We start from the raw sequence: 18,133 nt of genomic DNA, 5'->3' as shown, positions 1-18,133 counted from the left end.
GGAAACAGACTGTTATGAGGACCTGTGTGATGCCCTGCTCTCCCAAAAACAGAGTGTATCACACTCTGAGCCGTTGCAAAGGAGATATCCCTATGGTATGTCCCGAAGTGCTCAGCGGGGAAAAACTGCCATACATGTACCCACTCTCTCAGGAAACACCTCTACATTGCTCCGCGTCCATCTCAAACTGTTGATACACTCTGTTTTTGGGAGAGCAAGAACTTAAAATCCAATACACATATGCATGAACATTTTTACACACATGACGCTGGGGACTCATAACCAACCGAATAAATTATTTAGAAGTCAACTCCTACCCTGAGTTAGAAGGGGACGGTCAGCCATTGGCGACACAGACTTCGTTGTGCAAATTTCTCAAATCTGTTTTTTTCTGGAGACTGGGTATCATTCCCTACTGAAATTAATACCTCCTTTCTCATCTGTTCTGGTGACACTGTATTCTATTTGGGCGAGGTCCTGATGTAGGTGGTTCTCGGTTGTCACCCCACCGAAACACGTGTAAACCACGTGCGCCCAGACCTTCTGGCTTTGGTCACTGAATTTGTCCATTGGAAATGTTTTACATCCATGTGTTCCTTATACCCAAAAGTGTATGTGTCCTGTATGACTGTGAACGAGTGTGAGGAATGAATGTATTTTGATATTAGATTGATTTATTTATTGGGGGTTGATACAGTTGCATCACACTGCATTTAACAATATGTAATAATTTTTGTACTAAAAAATGTAAAAAAAAGTGTTTTTCTAGTAAATATAAAAAATAGATCAATATATATTAATCATAAACAGACAGAAGCTAATTAGAATGAAAAATAAAATGAATTACAAAAAAAAGAACATGTAATTGTGTACTTGCATGTCATAATCATGTAAATTTAGATTTGTACTTTTACCCATACTAGATTGAATCTTTGGGAAACAAATATAGGTCATAGGGGAGTTTTCTTGCTTCAGTTGTTTTGTCTTCTCCTCTTTCTCCCTGTCCTCATTTGCCTCTAATAGGGGGTCCCTTTATTTATGAGTGAACCCAGCTTTCCTCTCCACCCATCCCACAGAGCTTGGTGGTCCTTAATCATGGGCGTCCAGTTAGTGGTAGGGATAAGCTGTCAACTCCAGCCCTGGCAGGATATCACCTCAGAAAGGTGTATGCTACAAATAGTCCGAAAAGGCTTCTCCCTCCCCTTAAAGACTACCCTTTCCTCTATGCCTCCAACTAACGATAGCCTGACAGAGAATCACCTTGCCCTACTCCGCAAGGAAGTCAAGACTCTCTTGGACAAGGGAGCTATAGAGAGGGTTCTCGGGCCAGAAATAGGTTTTGGTTGCTATTCCAGCTATTTTCTGGTACCAGAGCAGGACGGAGGCCTAAGTCCTATTCTCGAACTCAGAGCCCTCAACTACTTCCTCAAAATAGAGAAATTCAAGATGCTCACCCTTGCTAATGTTCTGTCTGCCCTGGACCTGGGAGACTGGATGGTAGCGTCGGCCTTGCAGGACACCTATTTCCATATTCCTGTCCTGCCTGCCCATCGCCGCTACCTGCAGTTTACGGTGGGCCACAAGCACTTTGTCTACTGTCCTCCCCCTCGGCCGCAACAGTACCCCTGTGGTGTTTATCAAGGTGATGGTAGTGGTCGCAGCCCATCTACGGAGATCAGGGATTCCATTCTTCCCCCATCTCGACGACTGGTTGTTGAAGACTGGCTCGTCCCAAGCAGTCATCTCCCATCTGCAGACTACGGCGAACCTCCTGCATTCGCTGGGGTTCACTATCAAGCTGCCGAAGTCACACCTGACTCCCTCTCAGACACTCCCTTTCATCTGAGAATTTCTGGACATGATGCAGTTTCGGGCTTATCCTTCTGAGCATAGAGTCCAGGATATTCAGGCTATGATACCGATGTTTCAGCCTCTAGCCTGGATATCTGTGAGAATGACTCTGAAACTGTTGGGCCTCATGACCTCCTGCATGTGTACAATGGCAGATGGCTCATGGGATCTGAAGTTCCAATGGGCTTATCGGGGAAATGTCACCGACCTGGTTCAGATATCGGAGGGCACCTTGAACGACCTGCAGTGGTGGCTGACAAACTGCGAGTAGGTCAGAGGCAGACCCCTCGCTCTTCCTCACCCAGATTTCACAGTAATTACGGATGCGTCACTTCTGGGATGGGGCTGCCATCTGGGAGAGCTAGAGATCAAAGGACTCTGGTATCTGGCGAATGCCGGGCTCCATAGCAACTTGTTGGAGCATTGTGAGGTCCAATTGGCACTGAACACCTTCTTACCATCCCTCAAGGGAAGGCTAGTACAAGTATTCACAGACAATACTACCGCCATGTGTTACCGCAACAAACAGGGCGGGATGAGGTCGTGGATCCTCTTTCAAGAGGCCCTGCATCTCTGGTCTTGGCTGGTACAACATGGCATTTCCCTGGTGATTGTACGCTCTGGTGTTCAGGGAACCGGCTGGATGTTCAATCTCAGCCATCATTGCTTTGCGGCTCATGAGTGGTGTGTCCATCCTTAGGAGGCGCAAGGTCTGTCTTAAACAGTGAGGAGAGCCTTGGTTAGATCTGTTCCGCTCTGAAGAGATTGTGAAATGTCAGCAGTTTTGCGTGTTGGAGTTTCCAAGGTGGCTCTGACTCGTCTACGCTTTTCGTCGTGAGTAGAAGGTGAGGTGACGGTGGCAGTGTCCCCGACCCGCTTGTTTCAACCTCATTTGCCTAATTACGCTCTATGCTGTGCCAGTGATAGAATTTTAACCCCATTGTATTTTGCGATCTGATGAGTTTTAAAAATTTTATTCTGTGTTGTGCTGAATTGATATCACGCCAGAATCGGCATTTATAGAGTGCTACTGTGTTTCTCCATACCTGATTAATAGGAGGGGAATCACCTGCTAAAAGCAGCGGGGAAACCTCGGCTCAACTTTCTTTCCTGCCCGCCCCGTTCCGACAGGATAACTAGTACCGTTGTGCGGAGGGCGGGTCAGGTGGGAGCCAGGTACTTCCGGCAATCACTGGAGCGGTTAGCGCTCTAGTGGTTTTCCTTCAAGGCTATTTAGCCCTCGCCCCCTACCGAGCGCGCAGCGGTCGCGCGCAGCCGAAGACACGCCGAAGAGCAGCCAAAGAGCTGCCCGTCTGCGCCCGTCCGCAACAGAACGAGGCTAGGGGCTATGGTCTCTACTCTTCCCAAACTATCTCGGGAAAGGACGGGTAAATTCAGGTACTCTTCCCAGACCTTATTAAACTTACGGACATCTTCATTGAAAGGATGCATAAAAGAGCCCTGGCCATGTCCAGAAGGACCTTTCTCCTGTTTAAACTGTCACTATCAAGCATCTCATGATAACCTGACCTTCAGGGCAAAGAAAGTGAAAACTACTTCATCAAATGGCTTAAAAAGCTTTCTCCTGAATGTACGTTCTCTCCCCAAACACTACCTGGAAGTATGGGACCTTGTACACACACTGCAGCCTGACATATGCTTCCTAACTGAAACCTGGCTAAAACCCCATACAGCCCCAGTAATAGCATTAGCGGTCCCCTTAGAATATACATTTTTACATCTAGATCGCCCAGAAAAAATAGGAGGCGGGCTGGCAATCCTGTAAAAACACCTGAAAGTCACTACACTAGAACAAAAATACAGCTCACTATTAGAAACAATGATTTTTAAGATTAGCTCAGCCGCAAAAACCTTCTGGAAAGGAGCGTTAGTTTACCGCCTTCCGGGACCCAATCCGGCCTTCACTATCTCCCTTTTGGAGCTACTAGCCCCACATTTCAAAGCAAAGGAAGATTTTATTCTTCTCGGAGATTTTAACATTCACGTTGACATCCCCAGACATCCAGAAACCCAATCTTATCCACCTTAGGTCTAGAACTACATAATAGTGGACCCACGCATATAGGGGGTCACTCTCTGGATCTAATTTTTTCAAACTGCCCCAAAAGTACGATGTCAACCTGCTGCTCAGATTAACTGGTCTGACCACTTCTTAGTGGAATTCTCTTTACTGGGCATGAACAAACCTCAATAAAAAAATACTCTCCCGCCAATCTGGCGTCGTCAGTGGCACAAAGTTACGGCGGAAGAGATGCATAGGGTGTGGAAACTGCCAATTGTAACTGAAACGGATAATGTGGAGTCCGCATTGTCTAAACTCAACAATTCGCTTGAAGAAGCAATTGACTCACTAGCCCCGCTAAAACTGCATAAACAATGCCCCTCCTCTAAGCAAGAAATATGGTACACTGAAGCATTAAGAAAAGAGAAACAGGGATGTAGAAGGGTAGAAAAAATATGGAGGAAAGCCCGAACAGAAGAAAATAAGAAAACATATCAAGACGCCCAAACTAAATATTATAAAAACATAAAGCTGGCCAGAAAGAACAGCCTTACTCAGAAACTCGCAGAGGCAGGCAACTCCTCTAAGGAACTATATAACATTTTACAGGCTTTCACCAAACCAGTGGCCTGCGTAAGCCCAGATGATTTTTCCCAGTCCTTATGCAATGACATTTCTTTGTTTTTCGAAAATAAGATCAACCTGATTTATGATAAAATAATGAAGGCCCCCAGTCAAGGGAACAACATCTTAACTCCCCCCTTTTCGCCCGCATGTGGACACAATTCACTTATGACCTTCCCGGCAGTTAGTGATTTAGACCTACCTCTCCTCATTAGCCACATAAAATCAGGTTCCCCTGATTATTTTTTGCCTGCAAAAATGGTCGCCTCCCTGAGCGCTCTGCTTGGGCCTCAAATCCAATCAGTCATAAACCTTTCTTTAAAGGAAGGACAGGTGCCTATGGAGTGGAAGAAGGCGGTGGTGAACCCCATTCGTAAGAACGCAGCACTTCCATGGACTGATCTTTCAAACCTCCAACCCATCTCTCTCCTGCCATATCTCAGCAAAATGACCGAGAGGCATGTGAACACCCATCTTTCTAACTACATCGAGACAGTGGAAGGTCTAGGCCACTCTCAATCTGGGTTTAGACCGCATCACAGCACCGAATCTGCCCTCCTTTCAGTGACCGATAACATCAGGATGTCACTGGATGGAGGGGGTTCCATGATTCTGGTGCTGTTAGACCTATCCGCTGCCTTCGACACGGTGTCACATGAGATACTTCTCGGGCTTTTGAGAGAGGTGGGCATAGGAGGCATGGCTCTGTCCTGGTTGGAGAGTTTTCTCTCCAGTCGCCTGCAAGGTGTCAGATTGTGCTCCCACTACTCCATCTCAAGGGAGCTCACCAAGGGAGTGCCACAGGGCTCATGCCTAAGCCCGACACTATTCAATGTGTACGTGGCCCCCTTGGCAGACATTGTAAGAGCATACGGGTTCACCCCGATTTCATACGCTGACGACACCCAACTCCTGTTCCCTTTTCAGACCCTCACCCCCACATTACAAAATTCTTTTGCGGACGGCATGAGGGCAGTGTCGGACTGGATGGCCTCAAATTGCCTCCAGTGCAATGTAGATTCAGAAAAGGGGGTGGTAATGAACAGTGTCTAAATTAAGCAGACCACTCTTACCCAGTCCAAAGATCAGGGCTTGATCCATCACCGTTTTTTAGCTCACTGCACCATCCCAGCTCAGAACCTGGCTACATGCAAATTAGTCTGTCCCTGGCCCAGTGCATCATGGGAACAGGGCAGACCAGACTACCAAGCCAATTCTTCACTGGAAAGGAGACAAGCTTCCGGGGACCGGTTTCTGGCATTTCAGCCGTCGTCGGCCCGGCTTGCTTGAATCCTGATGGTGCAGTGAGCAAGGGACTCATGTCTGAGTATACCCTGCCACACCTATAGTGGCCAAAAACGACTGGGTGAGAGTATTGTGCTTAATTCAGAAACTCTGTCCATCACCACCCCTTGTTGTTAAATATTTTGTCTACCCTAAGCGTGGAAGGGTATACTTAGATGTGAGTCCCTTGCTCATTGCAGCATCAGGATTCAAGCAAGCCGGGCCGACGACGGCTGAAATGCCAGAAACCGGTCCCCGGAAGCTTGTTTCCTTCCCAGTGTAAGAATTGGCTTGGTAGTTTGGTTTGCCCTGTTCCCATCATGCACTGAGACAGGAAAAGACTAATTTGCATATAGCCAGGTTCTGAACTGGGATGGTGCAGTGAGCTAAAAAACGGTGTTGGATCTAGCCCTGATCTCTTGACTGGGTGAGAGTATTCTGCTTAATTCAGAAACTCTGTCCATCACCACCCCTTGTTGTTAAATATTTTGTCCACCCTAAGCATGGAAGGGTATACTCAGATGTGAGTCCCTTGCTCATTGCACCATCAGGATTCAAGCAAGCCAGGCGGACGACGGCTGAAATACCAGAAACCGGTCCCCGGAAGCTTGTTTCCTTCCCAGTGTAAGAATTGGCTTGGTAGTTTGGTTTGCCCTGTTCCCATCATGCACTGAGACAGGAACAGACTAATTTGCATATAGCCAGGTTCTGAACTGGGATGGTGCAGTGAGCTAAAAAATGGTGTTGGATCTAGCCCTGATCTCTTGACTGGGTGAGAGTATTCTGCTTAATTCAGAAACTCTGTCCATCACCACCCCTTTTTGTTAAATATCCAGTGCAATGTAGGCAAGACTGAGGTCATGCTGTTCGGATAGGCCACACTCCTGTGATCTCCAGAATGGTGTCCCTCGGATCTTGGACCTACACCTAACCCGAAACAGTCTGTAAAAAACCTCGGAGTACGGTTAGATCAGGCACTACTGTTGAAAGAACACACAAGTCAAGTTGCTGGATCCTGTTTCCGTGTCATCGGACTCTTACGCCGAGTTTTCCCATTCCTGCCTGACAGATACAGGAAGACACTGGTTCAGACCCTAGTGATCAGTAGACTTGACTACTGTAATGGCCTGTACATCTCGGCCAATGAGGAACAACTAAATAGATTACAAGTGGTGCAGAATACTGCGGCGAGACTTGTTCTCAATGCCCAACCTAGGACCCCATCACGTCCCCTTTTGGCCAAACTCCACTGGCTGCCGATTAGGCAACGTGGCAAATTTAAAATCTGCTGCACCATACATAGGTGTCTGTTTGGCACTGGCCCCAAATATCTGATCGAAAAATTCAACCTCTACCGCCCAGGACGCTCCTTGCGTTCCAGTAGTCAGCAGCTACTCCAGGTTCCTAGAGTCAGGAGAACTAGACAAGGAGGTTGAGCCCTCTTCTACAAAGGCCCCATTCTTTGGAACTCACTCCCTCCCACTCTGAAACAAACCACTAACCTTCAGTCTTTTAGGTAGTCTCTAAAAACCCATCTATTCTCTACATCCTAAAAGATCAGCCACTTCACAGCATAAACATTTTGATTGGGCCTTTATGGTAGAAGCACAAGCGCGGCGATACCCCTACGGGGGTCGAGTCCTGCGCTATACAAGAATATAAATAAATAAATAGAGCACAGGCTTCCTGTACTCCTTTCCGCCCATACCACTCCTGCCCAGAATGCTCAAGAATATTAGGAGCCACCGGGCCCAAGTCATCCTTGTGGCTCCCGACTGGACCTGTAGAGTGTGGTATTCCAAACTTTGTCAAAGGAGCATTGATCCTCTGTTTTCACTGCCCCTTCGTGAGGATCTTCTCTCGCAGCAGCAGGGGAGAGTCCTCCACCCGAACCAGTCCATTCTCGGGCTCCTTGCGTGTAGATTGGGTGGCGACAATTGACAGCTTTTGACCTTCCTGCCGAAGTATGTGCAGTTATTCTTGCAGGCAGGCTTCCCTCCTCAATGTCTGTGTATGCCTGCCGATGGCAAAGATTTTGTAAATATTGTACAGAACGGTCTGTTGACCCCTTGTCTGCCTCCATCTCAGACATTTTTCTTTTCATTCTTTCCTTGGCACAGCAGGGCTCTGCTCTGGGCACTCTAAAGTGCTACTTTTTGGCCTGTCTGCTTTTCTTTGCTGCCAGATCAACCATCACTTTTTATATCGCCTCTTGTACAGAAATTTCAGATGGGGCTAACTCATTTGTCTCTCCCTTAACCTTTTATTATGCCCCAGTGGAACCTTTACTTGGTTCTTGCCTTCTTCATGTGTTCACCGTTTGAAGCACTGCACTAATACCCCCTCCGGCTGCTTACTATCAAAGCAGCCTTTTTAGTGGCAACAACTTCTGCCAGGAGGGTGAGTGAATTGCGTGCCCTGTCATCTCGGCCTCCTTACCTGACGGTCTTTGCGGACAAAATAGTGCTCCGCACTAAGGCTTCTTTTTTGCCTAAGCTATTAACACCTTTCCATCTGGGACAATCCGTTACCCTCCCCACCTTCTATGCATCTCCACATTCTTGCATGAAAGAGGAGTGCCTCCATCGTCTGGACCCAAAAAGAGCGTTGTCATTGTACCCTGACTGCACTAAAGCGTCCTGGGTGGACTACCAACTCTTCGTAGTGTACGCTGGAGCAGAGGAGTGAGCTGTATAGAAGAGGACCATTTCAAGTTGAGACATCCTCTTTATAACAATATCTTATGCCTTGGCAAAGAAACCCCCATCTGAAGGCCTTGGGACCCATTCCACCAAGACGAAGGCAGCCAGCACGGCTCTTTAGCTTGGTGTTCCAGCTCATGACATCTGCCAGGCGGCTACGTGGGCATCTCTGCACACGCTCGCCAAGGTTTACTGCCTGGGCGACCAGGTCCGCAGTGAGGACCTTTTTGGCCGTTCTGTCCTTCAGGACTTATTGGTTTGATGCTTTTCCACAGTCCTTCCTCCGGGGATGATAACGCTTGGGTATCTGTTCAAAGGTAAGGAATCTGCAGGTAGACAACTCTATCATATGGACAAGTTACTTACCTTCGGTTACGCTGTAAGAAACTGGTTCAATATATACTGCACCAAAGTGAGGTACAGTGTGTATAAGTCCACAGGTCTCCTGAGGTTTGGCTGAGGTTAAAGTTAGCTAGAGCCTTGCTCTCAAAAATGGTAGCTTGGTCGAGCAGTAAGGCAGTATCAGAGGACAGTGTTAAGCATTTGATGTACACAGTCAGCAAATGGATTCACACACTCAAGAACTGAACTCTAGGCCAATTGTTTTGTATATGAAATATACTGTTGTTTTATTTCCAGAACCATGCAAGCCTGGTACAGGTAAGCATGAAAATACTTTGCAGTAATAAATTACTTGTGTGAACACAGTTCAAAATTGCAGTATAACTTGTACTGGTTTTGGTTACAGTTTAAGTAAGCAGATTGCAACACTTAGCAGGTACAGTACATTCGAAAGAATGGGCTTTTCAATAATTGCAAGTAAGTAACTTTTACAATACTTTTTCTAACTCAGTGTTGGATGCCTAGATTCAGCACTGGGACATTTCCTGAAAACAGTTGAGAAAGCTTTAAGTTTATTGTTACGAGTTTTAAGGAATATTTTGAGTTTTCAAAACCCCACACTTAGTCGTTATTTCGGAAGAAAATTGTGTGTTATTCTATGGAGAAAAATAGGTTATCGGTTTGCAGGTAAGTAAACAACCGTGGGAGTTAAGGTTCTGGGGTCAGACTCAGGGGTCCCACAAGGTCAGTGATGCACTGTGATGGCACCCTCAGTGGAACTAGGGCGGCTGGGTGCAGAGTGTTGAGGCCCAATGTTATCCTATGGAGGTTAGGGGGGCTCCAGTTGGTGGTTGCTAGCAAGCAGGCCACGAGGCTGTGGGAGCAAAGCTCCTAGGGTTTAGCTCACGGCTAGTTGGGGACCAAAGTAGCACCAAAGGTGCACCCTCAGCGGCACTAGGGTGGACGGGTGCTGGGTGCTGAGTGCTGGTTTTAGGTCAGGTGCCCTGTGGATTTCAATGGAGATTCTCATGGACAAAGAAACACTGCAGGCTCGGGGACAAGGATCTTCCTGGAGAGACCACCTCTTCAAGGGGTAAGTTGGGATGTTAAGGGTTGGTTAGGCACAGCTGGGTTGGGCACACAAGGCCGTGGGGCATCGGGCGGGTGCAGGGGTGCCTTGGGACATCAGATTTTCTTGCCCGCTCTGGTCGCAGAAGGGGGGTCCTCTGAATTGAGGCTGCAGGCGTCGTCTGGAGGCAGGCCAGGGGTCGCTGGATATCAGGTCAGGATTGCCAGGGGGGACCTCCTCATATTGTTTTTCCACTCGAGTTCGGGCCTGGTACAGCGGGTGCAGAGTGGGATGAATTTGCTGTTCCTAGCTGGCACCAGAAGCTGCAGTTTAAACACGTCCGTGTTTTCTCGGGAGAAACAGTCTTGAAAGTGAAGGCAGGCAGGTCCTCTGGGGTTCATGGGGTTGCTGGCTGCGGACACGCCATGGTTTCGCAGGAGCAGGTCGAGGGGAGACAGGCCTGTAGGGCTGGGGCCAAGTCAGTGGATGTCGTCCTCTTGTTAGCTCTGCACAGCTTCTCGTCCTTCTTCTTCTCTTCTTTTCTTGTGGTTGCTGGATCTGAGGAAGGAAGGTTCAGGGTGCCCCTAAATACTACATTTAGGGGTGTTACTGGTAGGTAAAGGGCAGGGACCAATGGGTCCCTTCCCTGGGGTGGGTACACCCCCTATTCTGCCACTCTGCAGTGGGAGGGGGGCAGGTGCCTGTCCCTGGTTGGCTGGGTCACTCCATCCTCAAGATGGCAGGGACTCAAGGTTGTGCTTCACCTCACCTCCCCCACCCTAGGGGGGGTGTTGGCAGAGGTGGGCACACCTCTCTTCCTCACTTTTTTTGCCCGCCTGTTCTCCCGCCAAAAGTGGGGGGTAGTACCAGTGGGGACCAGTTGCTGAAAGCAGCAAATGGTCTGGAGAGGCTCACAAAGGAGGCATGCCTTTGAAGCTTCTCCTTTGTGAACCCTGCCCACCCTGGGGGAAGAGGCTTGGCACCTCGTCCCAGGATGTGCATTGTTTCAGGCCCCCGAGAGTGGCAAGCTCTTGATCCAGGGTTCCAGAAACATGTCTATTGGTGGCAGAGTAGGCAGCCACTCAGTCAGGTCACTAGAGGTGGGTCGAGTTTCTGGGGGCATTTCTAAGATGCCCTCTGGGGTGCATTTTACATTAAATCCCACACTGGCATCAGTGTAGGTTTAATATGCTGATACCAAACTTTGCAGTCTTCAGTGTAGCCATTATGGTGCTGTGGAGTTCGTAATGACAAACTCCCAGCACCATATACTCTTAATGGCAGTACTGCACTTACAGTGCCCAGGAAGGAACATGGGTACTGCACCTGTACCCTCACCACTGGCTGGCATAGGGCACCCAGCTAGAGGGGTGACTGATGTATGCCATGGCAGGGGTTTGCGGGCATGGCACACAGGGATGTGTGCCATGTCGACTCTTCACTTTGTTCTGCACCAAGATACGCAGCCTGCAAAGGCAGTGTGTGTGTGTGTGTGTGTCAGGGTACAGGGCCTCTAAGGGTGGCACAATAAGTGCTGCAGCTCTTAAAGGCCTTCTCTGGTCACAGTGCCCTGGGTACCTGTGGTACCATTTACCAGGGGCTGACATGTGGCCAGAGAGGCCAATTGGGTTTAGGCTTCAATGCAGTTTTAGGGAAGGAACATAGGGCCTGGGTACCTGATTAGCAGGAGCCCAGGACACACTCAGTCAAAGCACATCAGCAATTCAGCAAAAAGTGAGAGTATACCATGCAAGAAAGGGGGCACTTTCTCACAATTGCATTATATGGTATAGACATGATCTAGCCGCAGATTCCTTACCGATCCTCCCCGCTCTGTGGATTAGTTTTAGGGTCAGTGCTGTTTCCCTTCAGGGCCCTAGCTGTTTTTTGACACACCATGGTCAGTCTTTTCATGGCTCTGCTCTTCTGGCGTGGAAAGTTGTGAAAGTACTGACATCAGCGCGCTGGGGTGGCGCCTTTATAGACGACAAGGTCATCATGACAGAGACTAACCCGACGCCTATGACATCACACAGAGTCGACCGACACCACCTATCATCGCGCAGGAGTACTGCTATCAAAAATCTTCCTGATTAAGCCTGATGCCTGGAAGGTCAAAGGTGAGGAATCTGTGACTAGATCATTTCTCTACTAGATAAGGTGTTACCAAAGGTAAGTGACTTGTCTGATAGTGACAACATCAGAGGTTAAGGCTTTATAAGGTCCTCCAGGTAAGTGAGTCCTAATAATTGTGGCAAGCAAAGTGTGGACCTCTAGGTGGTTTAGATAAGTCTACGGTAAATGCGAGTTCGAGGTATATGAGCTGTAGATTGTATGCTTTAGCATAGATCGCCATCTGGTGTTGGGTCCGGATGTTTGCACTTTATTTTTCTACGAAGAAATCTTTGTAGTCACGAGGTAGGGGACTCCACCCTTCGGGGATAGTGTGCATAGGCATCGACACCCTCCCCAGATTGTTTTTTTCCCGCCATCCGGTTCGGATGTGTATTACGACGCTCTGGTATCGTTTTCGAACCTCTTCCACGCGCAATCCTCTACCCTCAACGGTATTGTCTATCGATCCCGGTTTCCCATTCAACGCGCATCGTCTAAAATCTGTAAACCTTCGATCGGGAACTTCGAGGCAGGTTGTCGGGCCTACCTGTGTTGCCAACACCAGCAGCCGATGGAATGGACTCTCTTCAAGTTATGTCCCGGGTGTCATGCTAAGTTTCCACGCACTGACTTGCACGAGGTCTGCAACCTCTGCCTATCCCCAGAACACAACGAGATGGACTGTGATGCGTGTCGATCATTCCGTGACCGTCTGGCTCGACGCCACAAGATGCACCACGCCAGCGGCTCCATACCAGATATCTTCAGTGAAGATTCTGATTCCCACCAGCCAGATCCAGAAGCTGAGGAAGAAGAGCTGGTCTTCGTGTCCGAAATGGATTCTGGCATGGAAGAAGAACCGACCATCACTCCGGGTCAATGTACCGTGAGTACTGATCCCCCTGTGCCCACTTCCCCGAGGCTCCGGTATCACCTTCGCCCTCGGGCTCAGGTCGGCACCAAGAAAAGGTTTCTGACGCCCTGCCCTCAGATTCGACTACGAAACACAAACACAAGCCTTCGGGCCCAGGCTCGAGCCAGCTTCATTCCAAGGCCAAACCAACACCTTCGGCACCGTAACACAAACACAAGGCTTTGCCAGTCTCCATGACACCAGCACCAAAAACACCTTAGACACCGAAGTCCTCGGAGCCGAAACCCGTCAAACACAAAGATCCGGAGCCGAAAGCCTCCAAACCTAAAGCTTCGGAGCCGAAACGCGCACCTAAAGACTTGGATTTGAAACACCCTGCGCCTAAGGGCTCGAAGCCGAAACCTGATCAAATGCGATCAGATTCAAAACACTCAGCGCCCAAAGAACCTCAAACTAAATCAACCCCATCCAAAGAACCTCTGCCTGAACAGCCACCTTTGGATCCCACACAAAAGAGACTCAGCATTGACCCCAAAACAGGACACCTCCAGGTCATTCTTCCTAAAAATACGGAAGCTAGATCTCACAGAGGATCCTTCTATACCTCTGAAAAAGAAGGACATGGGTACTAACCCTTCTCCCCCTTACATACCTCCCTCTCCACCTCCTAACCCAAATTTGATAATTACACCATTAGATTCACCACCTGAAACACGGAACGAGCTGGATGAAGATGGGAATGGGGATGAGGACCATTATTTGCCATACCACAGGACACTGATTCCTGGGACAATTATTATAAAGATCCAGACCAGGATAACGACCCCGACCTGTATCCCTCCAGACTCTTCCCCACCTGATGATAACATAGGTTTTGCGCAGCTTATTAACAGGGCTGCTCAATATCACAGGGTGGAGCTACACTCAGACCCTCTAGAAGAGGATTTCCTCATGGAGATATTCACACATTCACAAAGGTCTACTAATATGTTACCAATGCTCAAGGGCTTACTAAAACACACTGATGAAGTATTCAAAGACCCGGTTAGAGCCAGAATACTAACAACTAGAGTGGATTAAAAATATAATCCCGCTCCTACAGACTCTGCATATATAAAAGGCCAGTTGCCTCTAGACTCTCTTGTTGTATCTAATGCCCGCAAGAGAGCCAATTCTCAAACCACAGGTGATGCCCCTCCTCCTAATAAGGAGTCAAAACTTATTGATGCCTCAGGCAGAAGAGTGGATTCCCAGGCGGCTAACCATCGGCGTATTGCCAATGAGCAGGCTGTTTTAGCACGCTATGTTAGGGCTCACTATGACGAGTTGGAAAAACTCTTGCAACGTTTGCCGGATGAGTATAAAACTAAGGCTAGCGACCTCATCCAGGAAGGGAAGCTTATAGCCAACCATTCCCTAAGTTGCGCTCTAGATGCGGCAGACACAGCATCTTGTGCCATCAACATTAGCGTACTGTTACACAGGCATGCTTGGTTTTGAATCTGTGGATTCAAGCAGGAGGTACGGTACAATCCTCCATACAGAATCAGCTCTTTGATAAAGAGCATCTGTTTGGGCTGTCAGTACATACTTCATTAGGGATAGTGAAGAAAGACACCGAAACTGCAAAGTCCATGGGGGCCTTGCAAATGCCTTATAACCGGGGTTCCTTTTGCCGCTCCTTTTATAGTGGTGGCTCAAAAACAGTGTCATCAGAAAACCCCTCCTCTTCGATTATGGGTAACAACCAATCTAACTCCTCCAGAGGCTATTTTAGAGGGAACTACAGAGAAAATAATACCAAGGGAAGAGGCAAAGGTAACTCCTCCCGCACTCCCCCTGACAATAAGCAGTGACTTCCCTCTGCTACTCCCCGATCATCCCACCCCTGTCGGGAGATGTCTCTCACAGTTCCTACCTGTCTGGAATTCCATCACCTCAGGCAAGTGTGTAAAAATAATTATTCAATATGGTTACTACCTAGAACTTACCAGCACTTCCCCAAATATCATGCCAAAACAATGTGTAATGTCACCAGAACATCTCACACTCCTGAAGCTAGAAGTTCTTTCTCTGTTAATAAAGCATGCAGAAGAACCAGTCCTGTTCCATCAACAGGGAACAGGAGTGTACTCCCTGTATGTTTTAATTCTGAAAACGGATGGCTCTCTAAGGCCTATACTAGACCTCAGACAGCTAACTCTTTACATTCAGTCAGACCACTTCCACATGGTCACCCTCCCACAGGTGCTCCCATTGCTTCAACAAGACGACTTTATATCCGCTCTGGATTTAAAGGACACCTACTTCCATATTCCCATCCACCCAGCTCACTGAAACTATCTCAGGTTTGTGGTGGACGGACACCATTATCATTCAAAGTTCTCTCCTTCGGGGTAACTACGGCACCCAGGGTATCCACCAAGAGCCTCGCGGTGGTCGCAGCTCATTTAAGAAGACAACACATTCACGTCTTCCCTTAGCTGGATGACTGGCTAATAAAAGCCAAATCACAGCACAGCTGCATACTCCACACTCAAGAAACACTACAGCTGCTTCACGACTTGGTATTCACTGTAAACCTCACCAAGTCTCACCTCCAGCTGTCCAACACGCAAGCGTATCTAAGAGCTACAATAGACACTTGCAAAGCTCTAGCATACCCCAACCCAGTCAGGATACGCAACATGCAAAATCTCATATCACAATTTCAACCCCAACACTGAGTGTTCATGCAATTGATCGGCATGATGGCTTCTTGCATTCTAATCGTCCCTTAGGCAAGGCTTCAAATGCATCCCCTACTGGAATGCCAGGCTCAAGGTCAGTTAACCGATCTGGTGTTGGTGGACGTCCGCACTCATCGCTCTCTGCAGTGGTGGAATACGCAAAACCTTTCCAAAGGGCGGCTATTCCTCGGCCCATGATCCACAGGTAGTTTTAACAGCAGACGCATCACTCACTGGTTGGGGAGCTCATCTTCAAAAACACACTTTTCAGGGCACATGGACCCTATAACAGAAACAACGTCACATAAACTACCTATGGCTACTAGCGATTGTTTTGGCATTGAAAGCTTTTCAACTGCATTTAGTAGGCAAAGCTGTCTTAGTCCGCACAGACAAAATGACAGCAACGTACTACATACAAAAACAGGGAGAGGGACACTCTCTACAGCTTTCACGCCTAGCTCAAAGCATATGGAGATGGGTACAACTCAAAAGATATATCTACTTGCGCAACACCTCCCAGGGATAAACAACCAGATTGCAGATCTGCTCAGTTGTCAAAGACAACAGATTCATGAATGGGAACTACATCCTCAAGTTCTGATCCCATTCTTTCAAATGTGAGGCTATCCACAAATAGATCTCTTCGCAACACACCTCATCGCAAAATGCCCCAACTTCGCGTCCAAGTACCCACACCCATCATCCAAAGGCAATGCGCTATGGATGAATTGGTCAGGGAAATTTGCTTAACGCTTTTCCACCTCTCCCGCTAATTCCATTAGTGGTTTGGAAGCTCAAGCAACAGTCCCTCACAATGATCGTAGTTGCTCCCACATGGGTTCGTCAACCTTGGTTCACAGCCTGATTGGAACTATTAGAAGTTCCTCACCAAAAGCTGCATCTCTCCCCCAAGCTTCTCACTCAGAACCATGGAGAGATAAGACATCCAGATCCCTGTCAACTCAACCTTGCAATCTGGCACCTTAAATCATAGAGTTTGGCTACCTTAATCTTCGGGCAAACTGCATGAAAAGTCATTAAAGAGGCTAGACGCCCTACCACTAGAACCGCTCAACCGCCTCTGGTCTCTCCTAAAAACCAAGCCCGCTGGTCCGAATCCTCTCCACCCTAAAACCTAACAATCACTTTAATGATCCGCTTCCTTCCAAATGCCTCACTGCTGTCTCTCAATCCATTGTTCCTTGCTGGACTGCAATAATAAACGCCTCTCTACAACAGGGATCGATCCCGGACTCCTTGAAAGCTGCCCAAGTCCTCCCGATTCTAAAAAAAAAAAAAAAAAAAAAAAAAAAAAAAACATCCCGGGTGTGAGAAGTTGGCCTGATATATGATGTTCACTATTCTAGTGAACACCTTGCACCAGTCCAAACAACGCTTATGGTGAAGGTTGTAAAGTCAACCTTATAGACCAGCTATCCTAGAGGTAGCGTGGACAGAACAGTCTTAGGCTAAAAGACTCTTGAGGGTGTGTAAAGCCAGCTGTTTTACCATATGTAACCCCTTGAATTTCAAATGAAAGGACACCACACAGGTTATATATAAAATATATATGTATTTATTTACTAACACACTCCTCTGAACTCTTTATGAGATCAGAGGCAAAAGCACATAACAAGTTACACTCAGAAATACTTTAAATAGCACGATTGACAGTCAGGCCCCAGGGGCGCGTAAAACCATATACTAAGTAAGTGGTATAAGAACCACGACTTGGGAAAGGAAGAGCCCTAGGGCCTAGGGAATCGCTGGGGCTACACTATCTGACCCTTAGGTTAGGAGTAGGAGGCCCACAGGCGGCGCGTTCAGAGTCAGTACTCTCACGCTAGATTCAATATAAAGTCAATAGGAACGTAAAAGGTAAGTAAATGAAGTTTTAGGAAACTCCCGGTCTAGCTAGAAGGATACAACTAAAAACCTAGACACTTGGATAGTCAACCCCTTGGGAGCACTGAAGTACTCTCGTTACCTCACCCACAGGAAGCGGGTGCATAGGTGTGAAGATGTGTCGGGTTTCGCCGTTGCCGTCTATGGGGCCTGTGAAGAAAGATGCTGCAGGCGACCAGGAGGTAGATGTCCGGGTGGATCCAAGGGTGGATCGGAGTTGAAGAAGACCTGAAAGCAGAGGGGACAGAGTCTAGGTCACTAGCCAGTGACCGGGTGGAACCAGGAAGGAACCAGACGTCGCCGAGGAGCAATCAGGTGCTGGGGTGAAGCTTGTTGTTGCAGCCACGCGGACCAGGAGGCGTTGAGGACGACCAGGTGCTTGGAGAGGAGCTGTCCCACGAAGGCTCTCGCAGATAGAGGGGTCGGCTTCAAGATCGGAGACAACAAGCCTAAGCAAAGGCAACCCACGCAGGATACACAAGGAGCTTCTGGTGCAGACCGGGAGGGTCTGAGGTAATTCACCTCTTCAGGGAAGCAAGGGCCAGTCTGGAACAACTAGACCAGCGATGGAGTTTCAAAAAGGATCGTCGCCATGGGCTACTAGCCAACGGG

The 18,133-nt window shown here is 48.1% G+C and overlaps 2 protein-coding genes across 19 annotated transcripts in view; both read left to right on the top strand.

The window, feature by feature from the left end:
• The window catches only part of AFDN (afadin, adherens junction formation factor), a 2,152,715-nt gene that overhangs the window by 1,895,212 nt on the left and 239,370 nt on the right, over positions 1–18,133 (top strand). The window lies entirely within an intron of this gene.
• Positions 709–7,434, top strand: LOC147708332 (uncharacterized). Its single transcript, XM_086925334.1, has 2 exons — positions 709–5,505; positions 6,619–7,434. The coding sequence occupies exons 1-2, from the start codon at positions 4,124–4,126 to the stop codon at positions 6,626–6,628; spliced, it is 1,392 nt and encodes a 463-aa protein (XP_086781460.1). The 5' UTR covers positions 709–4,123; the 3' UTR covers positions 6,629–7,434.

This window comes from Lissotriton vulgaris, chromosome 6 (genome assembly GCF_964263255.1).
Source record: "Lissotriton vulgaris chromosome 6, aLisVul1.2, whole genome shotgun sequence".
Taxonomy (NCBI): domain Eukaryota; kingdom Metazoa; phylum Chordata; class Amphibia; order Caudata; family Salamandridae; genus Lissotriton; species Lissotriton vulgaris.
The sequence above is the reverse complement of the archived record's forward strand: the minus strand, read 5'-3'. Positions and strand labels throughout refer to the sequence as shown.

Excerpts from the sequence above, each read along its gene's own strand:
- LOC147708332 (XM_086925334.1), top strand. The coding sequence starts at position 4,124 with ATGCATAGGGTGTGGAAACTGCCAATTGTAACTGAAACGGATAATGTG.